The sequence below is a fragment of the Pteropus alecto genome, unplaced genomic scaffold (assembly GCF_000325575.1).
Source record: "Pteropus alecto unplaced genomic scaffold, ASM32557v1 scaffold98, whole genome shotgun sequence".
NCBI lineage: Eukaryota > Metazoa > Chordata > Mammalia > Chiroptera > Pteropodidae > Pteropus > Pteropus alecto.
In genome coordinates this window covers 17,980,668-18,001,655 of record NW_006443570.1, presented here as the reverse complement: position 1 = coordinate 18,001,655, position 20,988 = coordinate 17,980,668, and the positions used below count along the sequence as shown (strand labels likewise).

Sequence of the window (20,988 nt, the reverse complement as noted above, 5' to 3'; positions counted from 1 at the left end):
TTCACATGATTGTTTTTAAGACAAGGGGTCAGTTGTTCTTCAAGTCAGCGCTTTAACAGCTGCCAAGCATTTTGACTGCTTCATCACTATGACTTCCTTTGACCCTATGTAATACACCATGAGCTGCTGTGGAAACTACATTCTGTGCAGGACAATTCTACTTAAACAGAATAGTGCTATAAGAGATGTGTTCCTGATAATATTTTATATTCCCAAAGGACCCTGGCTACTTTTTTAAAAAGAAAAAAAAACCTGTGGCTTATTCTCTTCTTTTAGTAGAAAAACAAAAGATTCTTTAGATTCTATTATAAAGAACTTTTTCACTAATTAAATTTATATAACAAATATTTCTGTAAAATCAATTGCTGAATGAAGCAAACATTTTTTTTCTTTTATAAAACCTATCACAACCAGTGGGCAAACAATAGATTTTTGACCCAGAGAGATTAACATATCATGAAACTTCATCTCTTTGATAATTACCAGTGTTTTATTTAATAGTTACTCAGCATTTATGAATCTATATCATGTGTCATTTTTTTCTAAATACCTTTAAGAACCAGTCAAGTATAGATCATTTTCCCCACCAATAGGAGAAAAAAACGGTGTTAACTAAAAAACATTTTTTAACACTATGATTAAAAATAAGTAAAAATCCTGATATGTCTCCTCAGGCAAGGGAAACAAAAGAAAAAAATAAACAAATGGGACTACATCAAATGAAAAAGTTTTTCACAGCGAGGGAGACCAAAAACAAAATGAAAAGACAACATACTGAATGAGAGAAGACATTTGTCAATGATATATCCAATAAGGGATTAATATCCAAAATATATAAGGAACTCATACAACTGAACACCAGAAAAACAAACAACCTGATTAAAACATGGGCAGAGGACCTGAATAGACATTTCTCCAATGAGGACATACAGATGGCCAATAGACATATGAAAAGATGCTCAACATCACTAATCATCAGGGAAAGAAAGGCAAATTAAAACCATAATGAGATATCACCTCACACCTGTCAGAATGTCTATCATCAATAAATCAACAATATTTGGCAAAATGGGAACCCTCATGCACTGTTGGTGGGATTGTAAATAGGTATAGCCACTATGGAAAACAGTATGGAGGTTCCTCAAAAAATTAAAAATAGAACTGCCTTATGACCCAGCAATTCTGCTTCTGGGTATTTATCCAAAGAAATCCAAAACACTTATTCGAAAAGATGTATGCACCTGTATGTTCACTGCAGCATTATTTACAATAGCCAAGATATGGAAGCAACCTAAATGTCTACCAATATATGATTGGATAAAGATGTGGTACATATACACAATGGAATATTAGCTATAAAAAAAGAATGAAATTTTGCCATTTGCAACAACATGAATGGACTTAGAAGGCATTATGCTAACTGATATAAGACAAAGACAAATACCATATGATTTCACTTATATGTGGAATCTAAAAAAATAAATGAACAAACAAAACAGAAACAAACTCATAGATGCAGAGAACAAATTGATGGTTGCCAGTTGTAAGGAGGTTGGAGGAGAAGGGTGAAAAAAGTGAAGGGATTAAGAAGTATACCGTTTTCAGTTATAAAAACAGTCACAGGGATGCAAAGTACAGCATAGGGAATACAGTCAATAATATCGTAATAATTATGTATGGTGTCAGATAGGTACTAGACTTATTGAGGTGATCACTTTGTAAGTTATATAAATGTCTAATCACTATAATGTACACCAGAAACTAATATGATAGTGTGTATCAACTGTAATTGAAATTTTTTTAATTAAGAAAATAATAATAATAAGTAAAAATCTTATCAGCTTAATACAAGCATAATGGTACCTACCTGAATTTTGATCCTGGCTTCTTGAAGGGCAGCTCTCCTACTCTGTGTGATGTCACAGTCCACACCCTAGACAAGGTCTTTCATCTCTTCTTGGTTTGACTCTCAGGTTCTCTTTAGACTGTTGTCACTTCAAGATATAAATGGGGGAAGATTTCACCTTCATTGTCCACGCTCTGACTTTACTTTCTCTTCTTCTACTGTAGTCATTGCAAGCATACAGTAGTATTAAGTTAACAATTAAACTTTAGTACATTAAGAGGGAAATAGGAGGTGTCAGTAATTGAGATGAATCTCACACTAACTCATGTTCCTCAGTTTTTACAACAGTTAAAAGTTTTAATAACAGTTTAAAGCATTGACATGGGATTCATGAATTTTCTGGGTGTCAGGGAACTGTGATCCCCTGGAACTGTATAAGTTAACTTATTTGATAAATATACATCAAACATTTCCTATGCATCTGGCACTGGGCTTGGTTCTTAGAGCATATAGATGCACAAGGAACCAGCAAGGACTTCATAGCTTAATGGGGAAACAGACAGTAAAAAAGTCCATAGTGAGTACATGGGGCTGTACATACCTGAGCTGGAAGCACTGCCTAGTCAAGTCCTGACACTAAAAAATGTGCTGCTGATGAGGAAGACAAACCATGTGCCCCAATCACAGTGTTTAGGTACCTTCTGTTTGCCTTTTTCTGATGAGACTTTTTCCCCTCTCCCAATTTTTTTGATTCTTTAGTTAAACTCTCAAAAGCTCCATCTTCCTCGTCATGCCCACTGGTTGACCAGAGCCAGCCTGCATCCAAGCAGGTCTCCCGGTTTGCTCAATGTAAGTATGTGGTCTGCTTCATACTTGGGTTTGGTCTGCTGCAGAGGGGAGCTGCAAGAGCATGCTACGTCCATCTCCCTGCTGCCTGTCTTACTACCCACAGACTAGGTCCCTCCACATGGGGAGCTGATTACAAAGACAAAGGGGATTGAAGACGCAAATTCCAGGCTAAGCTAGACCTGTGAGCATTTGGAGCCCAGGCATCTTGTGGGCATCCATGCTGGGGCCACCACATGTAGCCAGTGGTCCATTCCCCAACCCATTTAGGTTCTATTGCTGTCCCAGTCCGGAGTAGACCTTGAGAGCATAGATGCTGGAGCCAGACTGCTTGGGTTTGACTCCCAGCTCTGCTATCACTAGCTGTGTGATCTTGGACAGTTACGTAACCTCCCAGAGCCTCTGTTCCCTCATCTGTAAGATGGAGATAATAAGAGCACTTACTTCCCATGGAGGCTTGTCATTAGTGTTAAATGAGTGAATGTGTATAAATGTGTGCCTAAAGTAGTAATGGTATGTAAGTGTTAGCAATTATTTACTCAGTAGGAAACAGTATGACATACACAAAATGAATAAGACCTGATCCTTATTCAGGAAGCTTATGTATAACTAGAGAGATATAAACAGCTATGGTCATAAGTCACTGTACTACAGGTAGAAGATGGTATTATTAGAGAATAGGTAAAGCATGAGGAGTGTTGAGGAAAGCAAGAGGTGACTTTTTGCTTGGGTGGGATTCAGAGAGGGCTTCCTGAAAGAGGGTTAACATTAAGTAGAGATTAAGGTGGGAAAGGGGTAATCGGCAATGTCAGGGGTATGTACAGAGAACAGCAAGTTTATGTACCAACCCTAATGCCAGTATGAGTAAAACTTTGTCACACTCAAAGATACAAAGCTGCTTTTTGCTATTTGAGGACCTCTTAGCTTGGACAATTAGAGCTGGCTGCTCACGTTCTTGTTTTTTTCTTTAGGGGCCGTCAGTCTAACCTTTGACCTGAGGAGCCTCTCCTGTAGCCTGGAGGTGTCTGAGGATTGCCAGACAGTGACCGTGTCTCACTTCTCACGGTTCTATCCCTGGAGTCATGAGAGGTTTGCAACCTGCCAGGTCTTATGTTCCCAGGCCTTCTCTTCTGGGCAGAAGTACTGGGAAGTGGACACTCAGAATTGCAGTCACTGGGCAGTTGGCGTGGCTTCCTGGGGGATGAGCCGTGACCAGATCCTGGGAAGGACCAGGGACTCCTGGTGTGTAGAGTGGAAGGGGACTAGCCAGCTCTCTGCATGGCACATGGTCAAGGAAACTGTCCTTGGCTCAGAAAAACCTAGGGTAGTGGGCATCTGGCTGGACCTTGAGCAGGAGAAGCTTGCCTTCTATTCAGTGGCTAATCAGGAAAAGCTTCTGTTCGAGTGCCCAGTCTCTGGTTCCTCTCCCCTGCACGCTGCCTTCTGGCTATATGGCTTACATCCTGGAAACTCTCTGTCTATAAGGCCTGTAAAGGTATAAAGGTTCTCTGGAGTTAAAACATGGTGGTTTCCTGACCTTTTTCTCTGCCTTCAAGCAGGGTAGCAACCTGACAAGAGTCTCACTCCCGAAGTTAAGGGGTACACGTAAAGGGTTAACTCTGCAGACTTGGGATGTTCAAACTCTGCACATTCCAAAGAAAGGACGGGCCCTTGACTGGCTCCTGGAAGATAATCTCTAATCCCTGGAATATCCTGCCTGCTAAGAGTGACTTTGTTTACCTGGTAACCTTAGGCCAGGAGGTTATCAGCTTGACCTCTGGAGGAGCTGGAGACTTACGTTAGCCACATGAGCAGTAGGGCCTGCCTACATGACTGACCCCCAATAAAAGCCCTGGACTCCAACACTTGGGTGAGTTTTTCTGGTTGGCAATACTCCTTGCACGTTGTCACATATTGTTGCTGGGAGAAATAAGCATTGTCCATAGAACTTCACTGGGAGAGAATAATTAGTGTCTCTTGGGTCCTGTCCTATGTGCCTTTGCCTACTGCTTATTTTAATCTGTATCTTTTCACTGTAATAAACTGTAACCAAGAGTATAACAGCTTTGCTGAGTTCTGTGAGTCCTTCTAGTGACTCTCAGAATCTGAGAGTGGTTTTAGGAACCCGCCAACACAAGGGGCATATTATCAGTCTCTGTGTAATAATATTACCATAAACTTAGTGGTTTCAAACAACACACGTTTATTATTTCAGTTTCTGTAAGTCAGGAGTCAGGGCACAGCTTAGCTGAGGCCTCTGCTTCAGAGTCTCACAAGCTGTAGTCACGGTTTCAGCTGGGGCCACGGTGTCATCAGAGGCTTGACTGGGGAAGGATCTGCTTCCAAGCTCACATGGTTGTTGGCAGCATTCAGTTTCTCGTGAGTTGTCAGACTGAGGGCCTCAGTTCTTGTTGTGTATTGGTTTGATATATTTCAATTGTTTATGACTTAAGTGAAGTTGTTTTAATACTGTTTATGGCAAAGACAAAAAAATATTTTTAGAAGTAAAATTGTTTTGATATAAAAATAAAGTAAGTCGGGATGTCATTATCGTATCTGTAGGATGTTGATAAGCACTCAAGCTCAGCTGTTATGGCCCCTCTGGGGGCTTATCAATAAGAATATGTGAAGAAGCAACTATGGCAAGAGGACACTTAGACTATAAATACTGAGAGTTTGCAAGGAATATCTGAGAGTTTCGGTCTGGGCAAGGCAATACTTTGCTGACCTGAAGAGCTTTCCGGACACCCTTGGAACATTAACTCCTGCCATGGTAAAGGTGACTCTTACCAGCAGTGGAAAGAGATCATCTTGCCTAATAGTGATGCCATCATTCCATAGCAATGTGCTCTAGCAACAGGGACTTTTACTTTTGCACTGGCAGCTAATGTCAGCTCCCAGTTGGCTAAGTCTTCTCTCCCAAGTACCAACTGGTATAAAGGTACATCTCAACTAAATTGGGACTTCATTCTTTTCATCTCCCCTTTCCTGAAACAATAGTGTAATTAATCTCATTGGTTTAGAGAACGTTACTTCTTTATTGGCTTATTAAGAGACTTTATCCCGTATGCTATTGGCTGGTGAAATTATTATAATTCCCTCAGTGAAGCTGTGTTAAACAATTGTCAAAGACAAACTCAGTCTCAGCATAATTTGTCCCCAAAACAAAACAGATGGGGTTGGGGGGGAGGGGGTTGATCATGAGTCTTACAGTCTGGCCAGCACAGGATGTCATTTCATACTTGATTTCCTCTATTTTTAAAAATCATTTTGTCATAAAACAGATGTAGAGAACCACATAAAACACGTGTGGAGTGGAATGAATTCCTGTAAGGTAAACACTCTTGTTAACTACCCTTCAAGTCAAGAAATAAGAGCTTGCTACCTACCCAGAAGCTCCTTTGTGGGCCCCATCCCAATCCCCAAAACCTCCTTCCACCTGAAAGGAATCCGAACTTTTACAGTGATTACTTCTTTTTTTTACTTCTTCTCTTTAGAGTTATGCATCCCTCGCCACAAGTTTATCTTGCCCATTAAAAAAAACAAAAACAAAAACAAAGACCCTGATATCTTTTGCTTAACAGCTTTGTTGAGATGTAATTTCCATACTATAAAATTCACCTATTTAAAGTGTACAAATTAGTGTTATTTAGCATATTCATGGAGTTGTGAAACCATCACCATAATCTAATTTTAGAACATTTTCATCATCCCCAGAAAGAACCCTCATACCCATTAGCAGTTGATAAATCTTCTTCTAAGTCTCCTAATCTACATGCTTCCCCCTCCTTTTCTGTTCCTTACAGTTCACATCTGTAGGACCCCAGGCTGCATTAGCACCTATTTTAAAGATGTGGAAATTCAACTCTGTTAGACTGGGTTGAGCCTTGCCACACAAACCAGCCAGGCAACCTTTGACAATGCATTTAACTTCTTTGTCTCTCTTTCCCCTGTAAAATGGAAATAATAATTATTTTCCCTTCCTTACCTTCCTTCAAAGGTTGCTGAAAGAATTAAGTAAGGGTTTCTGAGAAAATTGGGAAAATGCCAGGGTGATTATAACCATAGAAACAATGACAACTATATTTTACTCTCACACACTTTGGTCTCTTAACATTTTGAGATTCACACCTGAGTTTGGTATGTATGCTTGAAAATGGGCAAGCAGAATATTTCTGCAAGATCTTCTAATTTTGCTCTCTGAGCCTCATGACCACCCCGTGTGATGAATTTTACTATCCTTCTGTTAACACACAAGGAAGCAGAGGCCAGGGCAGGGTCAATCAGCTGAGTGTGGCAGAGCAGGGACCAGGCCCAATTTCCCCACACTCAAGTCTCTAACCTTAATACTCTCTGATAAGGTTCCATGCTGTGACCAGGACCTGGCGTTCCAATTTGATAGGACACAGCTAGCCCTAGAGCCATGAGGTGTTCTTTTTTTTCTGGTTGTGGTTGGTGGTGGTCCTCAGTATACTGGCCTTGGGTTGTCCAAGCAAGGACAGGGCTTCTCTCTGTGCCAGATGAGCATTAAAAGGCTCTATGTTCTCACTTTCTGCATTAGGGAGCTTTTATCTTCTCAACCAGAGTCACCTTGATGCTCGCCTTTTAAAAGTACTGAAAATTTAAAGACCAGGGATTTAGCTTCTTGAGGGTTTGATGAAATACCATCCTCTCAAGTGGTTTGGATAAAGGGGGCTCTGTGAGCATGGGGTTTATCAGCTGGTCACATGCTTTCCCCCAACTGGAGCCTAAGCACAAGAATCATAAAGGTAGAGAATAAAGGTTATCACTTTTGGTTTCCTTGCTTTTATCTTGAGCTTTCTGTCAGTACAACCCTTTCAGTACACTGCGGAAAATGGCACCCTTCCCTGGCACAAACATACAATCCTCCAAAGGAGAACCGAAGTTGAAATGCCTCTTTTCAAATGGAGATGGAGGACCTCCCACTCGGGTCTGCATTGTTTCTGAGAGGAAACTGTCCCCCCACACATCAAGCCTGAAAGACTTCTCAGGGGACGAAGGCTCTTTCCTTGGGGAGAGCACCAGGAACTCCCCCGTGGGCAGCTTCTCACCCTATCTGGAGATGTTTCTCTCAAACACTTGTGTTTTCTTTCAGGCCTTGTCTCTTTTAAGTGCTTTTTTTTTTTTCCTGGGAGTCCAGGGAGAAAGAGGTAGGGTGACGTCAGTGATGAGGGCTACCTCTGTGTATTTTTCCTCTTCTCCACCTCAGACACATACTCACACTCACCTGCTGGGGAGGAAGCTACTGGAAGGTACTTGTCAAAGAATGTCCAGCCTAAGAAAAAGTCTTATAAGAGTTTATTTGAGCCAAGCTGATGACAATTGCCAGGGAGAGGACTGTGGATGAAAAAGGGGCCACATACTAAACCTGACAAGCTCAGGGGAGGCCTGCATGGTGGGCCTTACAAATTCAGGGACCAAAAGTAACCACATAGGATGGTCCGAACATAAAAATTCCTGACTAAAAGTGAACTGTGACAGGTAGTCACATCCTGAGCTTGTAGCTCCCTTAACAAAGGTCAATATTTACCTTAACTGAGCCTGTCCATGTCTTTTTGCACCTAAGATAATACACCCTTGGAATATCAGAGTGATCCCCTTTTTCTGGACCCCTCAGGGTACAGCCTCCCACCGGAGCACGAGCCCACAGAACCTCTGTTGTTATCTTGTTGCCCATACACCATCTCTATGTGTGTAAATGTTAACTAGCCTGTACCCACCAATGTAAAAGTGTGTGTCTCTCCATTTTATTTTCTATCCAATCTCAGAGATTTCCGCACGTTTCTTTCTCTTACCTCCCTAATCTACCACCGATGAATTTCATATAAACCCTCAACCACTTACAAGTCTTCTCCTTTGATTCTAACATAAATAGGCTGTAAAACTACCATTTTCTGGAGCATTTTCTCAGTCTGTTAAGATTTTGCTTCCTGGCAATTGTCGTAAGTTTGGCTTAAAAAAACTCCCAAAATTCTTTTTCTTAGGCTGGATATTCTTTTTTTAACACCCTGTTGTGCCCGTTATTGGGATGCAGGGCTTTGGGTTCCTGGAAGAACTACCTGCTGAGCAGGAAGCCACCACCTTCGTACACTCACAGCAACCTCCAATACAGTTATATCTGCCCCTTGCTTTTCCTCAAATACATTTTTTTTTTCTGGAAAATTTTAATTTGAAGACTTTATTTCCTAGATGATTGCAGAAAGAAACCGTGAAATGAAACGATGTTGCTCTCTGGGGAGACCTCTCAGGCCCTCTAGCTGTGATAGAAGAAGTCCCTTCCCCAGGGTTAGGTATCTGGGGCTTTTGAGAGGAAAAGGAGAATTTTTCTTGGTATATGCTCAACTCTATCATCCTGCACTCCCTCAGCCCCAAACCCCAAATTCATCCACTTGCATAATTGCTGAAAACCCTAATCACAGCATGATTGTCCTTCCAGAGGATTGCAGACTTCTTTAATTATACTTAGTTTATGCTAAAGATTTATTTTTAATTTGGGCTTTACCTTCCTAATCAGGCATAGTATTTTTAGGACAGGGTTTCCCAAGCTTCAGCCTTTTATGTGCCACGATTGGTTACATCTGTATGTCTCCTGTACCTTTTTTTACTTATTTTTTTTCTCCTAAACCGATTCACTTTTCTCCCTTCAGGTATATTTATTTCAAAAGGAAAATTAAAAATATATGTAAATGGAAACCAGAATCATATATCTTAAAAAGCAGGGTAACCCTAAATATATGTGTCAAGGAAAACAAAACAATGTTACTACCTTGATACTATTGTCTGTGTAAGGCTCTGAACCTGAGGCTTACTCTCTCCCTCCCTCTCAATAGATTATCAAGTGTTAACAATGATTTACTGAGGCTTTCACCTTGACTTAATCAAGATGGAAAGATAATAGAAAAGGGAATATCTTTCTGGCCACAAGAGTCACTCTGATGTCCCCGCATCATTTATATTTCTCTTATTCTACCATGTCAGGAAACAGGACTCCAAAAATTGGTCTGGTGAAATTTGGAAGACTGTGTCTTCTTTCCCTGCTCAGTGAAATGGTCACCTTTATTTTTCAAAATATATATGCCCTGGGGGAGAAAACCTTATGGTTTTGATCACTGACAATCTCCAGGACACAGTGTCTGAGAGCTACCATAGGATCTCTCCTCCTACCCACTTCCTGTGCAATTAGTCACCAAGTTCTGACTGGATTCTGCCATCTCAAATCATCTCAATTCCAATCCCTCCTCTTCCCTCTGCATCTAAACACTGGTTCAGACTCTCATCACTACTCTCCTGGATTATTTTAATTTGAGCCCCTCCAACTCTAGTCAGAACCCCTTCCCATCTAGTCTCATTCGGCTGCTATGAGCTTTCCGAAACACAAATAAGATCATGTTGCTCCTTTGCTTAAAAATCCCCAGTGCCTACAGCAGAACGTTCCACTTCCTTGCTCTACTCTTCCCTACCTCTAGCCCCTGTTTCCTGTCATCCTCCCTCATACACCTTTCACCCCAGCCCCCCTGCTTTGCGTCATATATACTTTTGCACATCCACTTTGCTTTGCCTAGAGTATCCTCCCCTTGTCCAGAGAGAAGTCACCATTGAAAATGGTGCACGATGAGTTTAGATCAGATCAAAGCTGATCCACTAATACTAGGAATGAATAGTTAGGTCACTCAGGCTAAAACCGTGGTCATTTTCCTAGGTGCTTTCTGGGGATATCTGCATTTTTGCTGGGTTATGGCATTGTGTTGCATGGGGGATCATCTGTGAACACAGCCATGCAGAGAGCAGATTACTAGAAGGAATGGGACACAGGCACGTAAGTCTGGCTGGTTTCAGCTAGAGCTGGGGCGAGGAGGGAGGAGGTAGAAAGAGATTTAGATTATGAGATGCTAACTTTTATGCAAGGTTTTTGAAAAGGGAGGTTTGGGTATGTAGATAATGATTTGGAGGATTCTGATGAGAGGAAGGATGGATGTCTAAAGATGAATTGCCTTGTCCACAACTTGCCTGCCATGATAACTCTGTGATGTTTATTACTGTGTCCCTAGCACCTGGCACAAAGCCTCAATATGCTGAAAACAATAAATATGTTAAATGACTTAATACACATGATATCCTACCTTAATGTCTCACTTAAAGTATTGCTATTCTTTTAAATATTTCTATTAATTTACTTAAAAGATATAATTATTAAATTCACTTTGACATTTTACAAAAGATGCTTGTACTAAAAATTAATTCATAATCTTTAATGTATTTTTCTATTCTTTGTACTCTCATCTAATATTTATGTATGTCAATTAGTTTTTAATTACCCAATTAACACATGAGCATGCTTGTAAAAGTTCAAAATTATAAGTTGCATAAGTGAACATATACTTAGTTTTTATATAGTTGTGATTATATATATGGTTTTATATTTCCATTTTTTTACCTATTTTGTAAATACTTTTCTATATCTTTAATAGTCATTAGTCTCATTGACTCCAAAGGTCCAATTATTTTATGTCATACTTAATTTAGATATTCCCTTTTAATTGTATGTTTTTCTATTTTTTAACTATTGTGTAATATTGCTATAAATAGAATATATAGGTATATGTATAGTTCTTTTGAATTATTTTCTTAGAATATATTTAATTGTGGTGATTTCTTTGCAACGATAAACAGAAATTATAGACTTACTATTCTATGGAATTTTTGGTTTTGCAGAAATAGCTTGTGGCCTAAAATATTTTGAGAATCACTGGTTGGTATATAAGTCAGCAAAAATTTTAATGTCTCTACAATGATTAAAAATTTTATTAGATCCGTTTTTGCTTATAGTGTTTATAATTTGGTAGCAGTCTAATCAGTTTACCCTTGGAAAGATAATGCAAGTCAGCAAATGAATTCCAAATTTTAAAGTGCAGCTGTTAAGGGTGATAATGTAACTATGAACTATGTGTTAAGCAACATGATAAATGCTTTACCTGCATCATTATTTTTTAATTCAATATATTGGGGTGACATTGGTTAATAACATGAGTTTCAAGTGTACGATTCTATAATATGTCATCTGTATATTGCATTGTGTGCTCACCACCAGTCTAGACTCCTTCCATCACCATATATTTGACCCCCTCTCCCCTCTTAATTCTTCCCCTACCCCCTTTCTCCTCTGGTAACCATCATACTGTTATCTGTGTCTATGAGTCTGTTTTGTTTGTTCATTTTGTTGCTTTCTGTTTCACATCCCATGTATGAATAAAATCACATGGTTCTTGTCTTTTTCTGTCTGACTTATTTTGCTTAGCATGATACTCTCAAGGTCCATCCACTTTGTTGCAAATGTACCTGCATTATTTTATTTAATTCTGAAAAGAGCCCCTATGAGATAGCTCCATTTTGCTGACAAGGTTAAGGTTTTCCAGAGAAATTATGTAACTTGCCCAATGTTGCACAGCTAGTAAAGTATTGGAGATGAAATGTAGACTCCGGAGCCTATGCTCTTAACCATTCCATAAGGAAACAAGGCTTTTATAGGGGAGGATGGTCTGAAAGGCTTCTCAATATCAATTATCTCTTAATTGAGGGCATTTGCTTTACAACCTGTATCTGAAAAGAGCTTGAGAAAATTAAAAGAAAACTGGCTGCAACCTCAACAGATGAGGATCTTGTCTGGAAAAATTTCCTTTCAACATGGTTAGTTATAATCAAATGCCTTTTGATAAGTAGTTGTGCTGAGTGATGTACCTTCCAGCCAAATCAAGCAAACAGACTCTCTGTCCTCTAGAGACTAATCCATGTGACTATGCAGAGGACATCGATGTTTGAACAATGAACCAAGAACAAAGCATTAAAAGGCAAGATAAAATACTTACCCTGTATTGAGGCACTGGACTTTTCTGCTATACCAGAGTGGACTTGGCAGGAAAAGGAAGACTTCCTGGAAGGAACGGGAGACAAAAGTGAAGAATGGGCAGATGATGGATGCTGCTTTGCGTTTGACAGACCAAAGATAGATGAGTCTGAAGGGTGGATTTGATGCCAATCCAAGTCTAATTTGGCCTCGTGCCCAAGACTATGTCTAACTCACCAATCAGAGGCCAGCCTCTTGTTCCACCCTGTATCATTCATTTAACATACATATATCTTCTACCCAGCAGGCCTGCCCACTGGCCCTGGGTGTTCCGCTGTCCTAAGACTCAGAGAGAGGCTATGTTGCAAATTCCTCCTTTGATAGGCATAAAAGATGGATCCTTTTGTTAACCTGGCAAAAGTACTTTGTTTAGACATCCCTATGTCCCCTGCGCAATTGAGGAGACATGAAGTCTATCTTGTGATGGTAGAGCTCCTTCCTAGCAGCATTCTAGAGGAAAATTCCATCAGCGCCTTTTAGATATCAAACTGCCCTCTTGGCTTTATCCAATCTACTTAATATACAGTAATCAATCTGTAATAGCCCAACAGTAAATTCCACTGCCGACAACTCCATTCTCTGGCTTATGTTTTGCTGCACTGTGTGTCATCCTGTGGCTCTATTTTTAGGCTCAGAGAGGGGTACAAAAGTCACTTCCCGCACAATTTATTATATTTATTCAACATTTATGTATCACCGACCATGTACCAGGCCCTATTTCCTATTATGTTTTCCTATTATACTAACTCATTTAATCTTCATAATAATTCCATGAGGTGTCATTCCCACTTGATAGCCGAGGCTACAGAGAAGTTAAGCAACTTGCCCAATGAAATAATTGGCAAAGCTGAGGTCCAGACTTAGACAGGCAGACTCCAGAGTCCTTGCTCTTAACCACAGAGCTATGCCATCTCCAGGAGAACTTCATAGTGACCCCTGATGGATGTCTTATTATGAGAAGGGTATAAAGCTCAAGGCAAGACGGGAGATTAGACCTTCAGAAATATAGCTGATCAGTAGATGAAGAGGGGCTGTAAAAAGAAACTTACATTGCCTGGGAGGCGCATTCTGGCATGTTGGACGCCTCCCTTCCACTTTAGTGAGTGTTGGCCTCTGTTTATACCAAACCGTTAGTTGCTGCCTGCTGTACACTCTTGCTGATTTTCTCCTTCCTGCACCCCTTGAGTCTGGATTTTTTAGTTTTATTTACAAAGGAGTTCCCAATATTATTTCTGCAATATTCTCCCCCAAATAAACTTTTCTTTCTAGTCCTCTGCCTTCCAGACATTTTCCCATGCGAAAGCCTTTACCCAGTACACATATGCACCACAACAAAGACTTGTCTTTTCTTACACTCCTGGAGAAGTGTGTGAGAATTAACATTGTCACCACAGAATTAACGTTGTCACCATTGGCAAGATGATGCAAAGCTCTTGGGGTCGAGATTCTCTACAAAGTGTTGCCTGGAGTGAGCAGTGGCCTAAAGAGTTTGCCTCTCTGTAAAGGGCTTTTGTTCTTTGTGATATGATATTTGTGTAATTCATTAAAAAATTTTTTTATGTATTTATTTGAGCCAAATTGTGACAACATATGCCAGAGAGCAAGATCTCAAATGCTCCCTGTAATTCAGTTTTGTTTTGTTTTTTTAAGGAAAAGCTTTTTCACATACATGATTTCATGGGATCCTCTAAATGACTCTATGAAGTAGAAGGCTGGGAAGAAATTAAAGACTTCATTTGAAGAGAGGAAACTGAGGCACAGAGAGGTAATGTGACTTGCCCAGAGTCACACTCTGGGCATGGCAGAGCCAGGGCTCAATCTTAGTTGCACTGCCTTTAGCAATTCATGATATCTCTTGTTTTTCTTATCTACAGAGTAGTGGAATTCTAATAGGTACTCTGTAAGGGTCTTTCCAACTCAAACATTTTTAATACTCAAATTTGGAGGAATACTTTTCTCTGAAAGATCACATAAGCAAGCCTCCTGAATTTCACATTTCCATACATCTTATTTGCATCCATCCTGGACTATGACTTCATTATCTTGCAGGAGCAGGAAGTGTATCTTTCCTGTCTTTCCTTATATCACAGAGAGAGTGCTTTTTTGGAAGGGCTTCCTCCCTATGCTCATTAGGGACATCATATAACTAAGATGGTGAAATTTTTGATAAACATAACAGCATATTTGCCTCAATACCTGCAGATTACAACTTTTCAGTGAACTTTATGATAATGATACCTGAGATCAGTAGAAGAAATACCATGAATCTGGAACTGTACCAAATGCTTGACATGTATTATCTTATTTATTTTTCACAACCACCTGAAGAGGTAGGTATTCTTATCATTACTTCTATGTTACAGAAGAAGGGACAGTCTTGGAGAAGTAAAAGAACTCACTCAGGATCACATAAGTATTAGGTGACTGACTCAGGATTCAAACCCAAGCAATTGTCAGTAGCTCTTAACTTGCTGCACCAGACCACATGGCCTCTCCTAAAAGAAAAGGGGATTGGTGTTATGTACATTTTATTCCCTTTAAAAACTTACTATGTAACATTTAAGACATAAAAAAGCACATTATGCACAGATAGTGTTTCCTCATTTCTATCTGTCTATCCGTCTCTGTCTGCCTATCTAATCTCACTGTGTGCCAAGCACTATTCTAGCTTTAGAGATGTAGCAGCAGATTCCTCCAGATGGAGCAGGTCAGGAGGAAATTAGGCACTGTTAGAAAAATCAGTAAGAGTGCCACCTATGGGCCCAGCACCACGCTGGGCAAGCCTGAATAAAGAGAACTATCAGAAGACACTACCTAAAGTAAAACAGAAAGTCACTTAGTTTGGCTTAGTATGGCTTAGACCAGGGAAAAGTCTGGCTACAAAGAAATGAATCTTTTTACACAGAGTAAGAAAAAATCCTGTTGTTTAGAATTGTATTTTATAAGCATCACAGGCAAAAAGCAGCTAGGGTGGTGGGCTTTGGGTAGTGGAAAGGGATAAATCTTGCGACCCAGTCATTCTTTACTCAGTCATGCATTATCTGAGGACTATGTACAATAAGGTGGGGATATTGACGAAAACTAGGTAGACAGGTCACTGCCCTCCTGGAGCGTATAGTCTGGTGAGAATATTCTCACCTTGAATCACTGCCAACCTCTGGCTATGTGACCTTGAACAAGGAACTTCTCTTGCCCCTATTTTGTAAAATAAATGGGGTCAGACTAGCGCATCTGCCACTCAAATTCCCAGCTCAAACCTTAACGCTGATGGTTGCGCCCCGAGGAGGCGTGGGTAAGGCTCCTCCGCTGTGCGCTGCAGCAAGCCTGACCGCGGGGGGCGCTGCTCAAGCGGGGAGAACGTTCGCGTTCTGAAAGCGCTTGTCCCTCACGGCGCTCCGTCGACCCGGCCGCCGCCGTGCCGCCTCCCGCGAAGCCGGAGGAGTCGGAGCTGCCGCTGTCCCGGCTCTCGAGTGGGTTTGCAGCGGAGGAGGCGGCGCAGCGGGCCCGGGTAGCCGAGGCTCGGGCGGGGCAGCGGGGGAGGCTGGCCGGCAGCGCGGGGAGAGCAGCGCCTAGGGGTGGGCGCTCCCGGCGAGAGGAGTCCGCTCCATGCGTGCGGGCCGAGTACGGCCCCTGCGAGCCGCCGACATGAAGAAAGACGTGCGGATCTTGCTGGTGGGAGAACGTGAGTCCGCGCACCCGTGCTGGCGGTGGCTGCCGCGGCCCCTGCCTCCCCGGGCCTGCTCGCCTCTCGCCGCCCCGCTCTCTTCCATCAGCAAACCCTGTGTTCCCAGCCCCTTAACTCTTCCCTTCAGGTTGTCCGCAGGCGGCCCTCAACCTCTGGCCTCACCTGGGCCCTCATAAGACCTTCCTCCCGTGTCCCGCAGTTGTCTTCCCAAGCCATGTCCCCATTAGCTTCTGACAGCCCGGTCTCATCCCTCCGAAGGTCCTCTCCTCCTTTTCTTCTTCGAGTCCTTTCTTCCTGGGCCTCAGCTTCTGAGGCCGCTCCTTTCAGACCCGCTCATCTTCCTTGAAGATTCCCTTGTCACTGTCGGGCAGATGCTGGAATAGGCAGACTGACCAATTGAGATTGCGTGAACCCGCTCCTGGAGAAGGTGGGGGCGGGGTGGGGTGCAGAACTATTCGACTTACGGACAAGGTCAGGTTTCGGCTTTTTTTATTTTTTATTATTTTTGCGCTCGCCGTATTCTCTCCCTCTAAGCATTGACTTGAAGCTATGGAGCATTTTTTTTTTTTTTAACTTTGCCTTGGAATAACTCCTGGTACACTCGATATTTCCTCAAATTTACTCTCGACTTCAAGTTACACAGCGCTCAATGAATGAATAATTATCTGGAGAGGGTCCTTTAGTTAAGAGAATTATTGTTACCCTAAAGCCTACTTTTCCCTCTCTTTTTAGTGTTATTCCGTAGCTACTTGGTTTGGAATAAATTTATAAATAACAGGCACCCATGAGACCTCCTAGAGATTCTTAGATTTCACCTTTTGAAGATATAAAGAAGGTGAAATGCCTTCTTTTCACTGTCTTGGAGAGAGAACATCAGGGACTTACTAACTCGGTTGACTAAAATAAGAAAGTGGACTGCTGAGGACTGGCTTGTTTGTTTTAAAGTACATTAGTTAATACTCTGCCATTGCTCTTTTGAAGCGATCTGTTCTAAACTCTATTCCATTCTAGAGAACCCCCTCCAGGTCACTGTGATACACTCCCAAGGAAGAAAACTAGCACATTTTTACCGTCTTCTGTAGTGTTCTTTAATGTTCATTGAAGTCTCTGTGCACCTGCCATTTGGAGAAATCTTTCTTTAGAATCAGAAGTTAGAAGTAAACTTAGCCAGTTTGCTTTTTGAATTGCAGTTGTGAATTTTAGTCTTTATTTATAACTATATCTTAATCTGTATTTTGCATGGACTTCCTTGACAAAGTTCAGGAAGGTGTTAATTAACAACACATGGTTCATACTGATGAGTTTGGAAAAGCAAGGTAGGGAAAATGAGTGAATGATCGCTTAAATTGATCCTTAGCTGTATCATAAAATAGTTTATAGTAATTGTTAATTCTCATTTTCTTAAAACAAAAATCTTATGTTTTATTACTAGTTTTGAATATAGGAAACACATATAATTAGTCTCAAAACACCTAATTGAAATGCTATACATAATATAAAATATATTGTCAGCCTTAGGACATTTAAGTTGAAATGTTAACAGTATTATTCATTTATAAATACGTAAAATAAACATTTGTTAGAAAAATTACAAGCTATGTTTCGTAGAAATGAAAGCAAATAAGAGTTGATAAAAGTGTATTTGCAAGTTTTTTGATCATAATGTGAAACTTGACACAAGAAAAAGGCTTATTTATAATGTTAGGCCTGGCTGTAGCACCCTAAATGCTAGGTAAACATAAGTGTGACCAAGGCTATTTTAATATTGATCTGATACATACATTTATCAGGAAAATCACTTAGAAAAAAGTGGTAGTAATTCAGTTATAGTTTTAAGATGTTAAAGGGAATGGGGAGAAAAAGAAAAAGGAGCATCATTTCTGGTATTGTAAAGCCTGTTTCCCTCTCTATCACTTCAGCACATTTTATTGCTGTTAGTGTCTGTCCCCAAACCACACAGCAGCAGCTTCATTCATTGAAGCTCTGAAACAGTTGTGAATGATTTTAACATTCTGTTTGCCAAACTTGTACTGTACTCTGAGGGTCACATGGGGGTGTTTTTTTGGCCCATCCAGAATCTCGATTCTGACCCATCCAGGCTTTACTGCTAATTAATTGCTTAATATTTATTCAGTGCTTAGATCAGAGAAGTTAGACTGTCTATAAATTTTAAAGTATTTTCAGAGAAAACCAAAATGTTTTAAATATCATCTGCACCTTATCTTAATTATCGAACGTATTGCATACCATTCAGGCCAAAACAAAAAATTACCACTCTTTCAACAAAACAAACTTTAAAATTCTTTAACAATGCGACCACACAAAACTTAGTTCTTCAGGTTATAGCTTTTCATGGTTGAATTCGATGGCCAGAATTTGTATTTAACTAGATTTGCATTATTATGCTTAACAAATGTCCCTCTTACAGTAAAATTAGCGTGAGTCATATTACCCTTTTATCTGAATCATGTAGCTACATAAAAGTACATAAGATAGTTTTAGTTTAGTGAGTGCGACCACACAAAACTTAGTTCTTCAGGTTATAGCTTTTCATGGTTGAATTCGATGGCCAGAATTTGTATTTAACTAGATTTGCATTATTATGCTTAACAAATGTCCCTCTTACAGTAAAATTAGCGTGAGTCATATTACCCTTTTATCTGAATCATGTAGCTACATAAAAGTACATAAGATAGTTTTAGTTTAGTGAGGTCTTTTTTTTTTTTTTTTTAATTGAGATGTAATTATTTACTACAGGTCAAGTTCATTAAGAAAGTGGAACTGTTTATCCTCTTTTTAATTGAGTCTGGTAGCTCTTACCGGATTTGTCAAACTAGTTCAGGCTTCCACTGGCTCTGGCCTAGGCTTTTGTAATACCTCCTTAACTGATCTCCGTGCTTCTAATTTCATTCATCCTCCATGTAGCAGACAGAGTGATCTTTAAAAAGTTCTCAAATCCTGTTACCCATTTTTAAAATTCGCTGATGATTTCTTCTTTCACTTAGAATAAAGTCAAAACTTTAATGCAGGTTTACAAAGTCCTTCACAATCTGCCCTTGCTTTGCTCTTAGATCACTGTCCTTCATTGCTTTCTCTACTAGAAGACCCTGCCTGACCCAGACATTATCCCCACTCCCCTGCATATTTTTTCACTTATTTTTGTTCTCGTTATTTTGTTTTCTATTTTTGTTACTTGGATTAGAAAGTAAGCTTCATGAGGACAGGAGATTTGTCCTGTTTATTGCTATATCCCTAGTGCCTAGAATAGGCCTAGCACAAAGTAGGCACTCAAATAATTATTGAATGAATGAATGAGTTGAAGCTAGTTCGGTTTATTTAGACTTCACTTGTTTTCCAAACCACTCCCCTCAGTCATATAAATTTGATTATTCTCCTTTTTTAAATCCAAGCTGATATGGTTATTGTTAGGATTTGAAGGGGCAGCATTCATCCAGTCTCTTATTCCTTGTCCTTAGCTTTATTTTGTTTGGGAGATTCCTGTATTCTGGCAGTAAAGTAGACCGGTGACTTACAATGACAATGCCATGTCTATTCCATGTCTTGGCTGCCAGGAATTATAGCCCTTGCCAACAGAGGTCACCTTCTCTTTGAAATACCGGAAGTCATCTTAGAGATTTGAACGGGTTGGGGAAAGATTCTTTAGCTATAAGCTGGGGATAAGAGTCAAGACACGTCAGGAATAGCAGTTATTTTAGAAAAAAAACTTTCTGTGGTCCTTTTAAAGCCATATTGTTCTCCAGTCTGGTCTTTGTTAGAATGATATTTGAAGATTAAACTGCTCAGTTTCAATTATACTGTGTTAGTACACAGTATATATTGGGTGATCTTCTGTGACCGAGGATGTTCAAGCATCTGACCATAGAGAGTCCATCCTACATAGTCTGTTCTATTCATATAGTCTGTTCTACATCATCCTCAGATATGTACTAAGACCTAACCTCCACTGTGATTTTCGGTCCTCTGGCACAAGTTGGGCACAGGTGTGGATCTGGTATGAAGGAGAGGGATAGACCACAGCATTAGTTCTTCTGCAGCCCACACTGTCTGCATATGGTCAATAAAATTTTCCTTTGGAACAGTGCTCAGTTATTTTCCAAAATGCTAAAGTTTTCCAGTTAAAAATATAATTCCATTGTCACCCTCTTCCTCTCTGTGTATTCTAATTACAGTAACTTAGGAAGAGATACCAAGGCTTTTTAATAAAGCAGATAACAATGAGTAGGTTCTTTTGAAGCAGGCAGTGTTATTAAAAAAAATTGTCAATATGGCTAGAGTTGGATGGTAATTGGAAGCAGAGAATGTTATTTTCACTTCCTGAATATTAGGAATTTGCTGTCATTTAGAACTAGATGTTCAAAAGATGTGATGAGAAGACAAAGAAATTTTTAGCCTGGAAAATCTAGATAATTTGTTCTATAGTGATGAATTATGTTTCCCATGGATGACCTACTTAGAAGCATGGAGTCTCAGAACTGTGGCAGTTGTGTTGAACTAAATCAGAAGGCCTTCTGTCCTTGGGGATAATGTGGCTGTGCTTTTTGTTTTTATAGATCACTTTAATATTTCCCATGCAAAAGAGAGGTAATAGAGACCATGAGATGGCTGGCTAACAAAGGATAATATTTTTCTCTTCCATAATAATATTTATATTAAATGCCATATACTTGT

General features: G+C 40.1%; 2 protein-coding genes and 1 long non-coding RNA gene across 11 annotated transcripts in view; 2 read left to right on the top strand and 1 right to left on the bottom strand.

Moving 5' to 3' along the window:
* RNF135 (ring finger protein 135) overlaps positions 1-11,983 on the top strand; it is a 29,152-nt gene extending 17,169 nt beyond the window's left edge. For both annotated transcript variants that reach the window (XM_015599199.2, XM_006924975.3), the window contains 2 exons: positions 2,606-2,695; positions 3,664-11,983. In XM_015599199.2, the coding sequence (XP_015454685.1) occupies positions 2,606-2,695; positions 3,664-4,193 (620 nt within the window). In that variant the 3' untranslated portion in view covers positions 4,194-11,983. The remainder of the gene's footprint in view (positions 1-2,605; positions 2,696-3,663) is intronic.
* LOC107196597 lies at positions 1,845-17,108 on the bottom strand. Of its 2 annotated transcripts, none has more exons than XR_001518042.2 (4): positions 16,462-17,108; positions 15,014-15,109; positions 12,577-12,641; positions 1,845-1,994 (listed from the first exon to the last, which is right to left on the bottom strand). It is a non-coding gene; the product is annotated as an uncharacterized LOC107196597 (long non-coding RNA). The 2 variants fall into 2 exon arrangements; XR_003043910.1 differs by lacking the exon at positions 1,845-1,994 and adding an exon at positions 5,031-5,161.
* The window catches only part of RHOT1 (ras homolog family member T1), a 63,556-nt gene continuing 47,007 nt past the window's right edge, over positions 4,440-20,988 (top strand). For 3 of the 7 annotated variants that reach the window (XM_006924972.3, XM_006924973.3, XM_015599198.2), the window contains exon 1: positions 16,008-16,296. In XM_006924972.3, coding sequence (XP_006925034.1) covers positions 16,221-16,296 — 76 coding nt within the window. In that variant the 5' untranslated portion in view covers positions 16,008-16,220. Of the gene's footprint in view, positions 4,563-14,264; positions 14,380-16,006; positions 16,297-20,988 lie in introns of those variants that run through there. The other 4 variants (XM_006924971.3, XM_015599197.2, XM_025041532.1 and 1 more) reach the window with 3 other exon arrangements.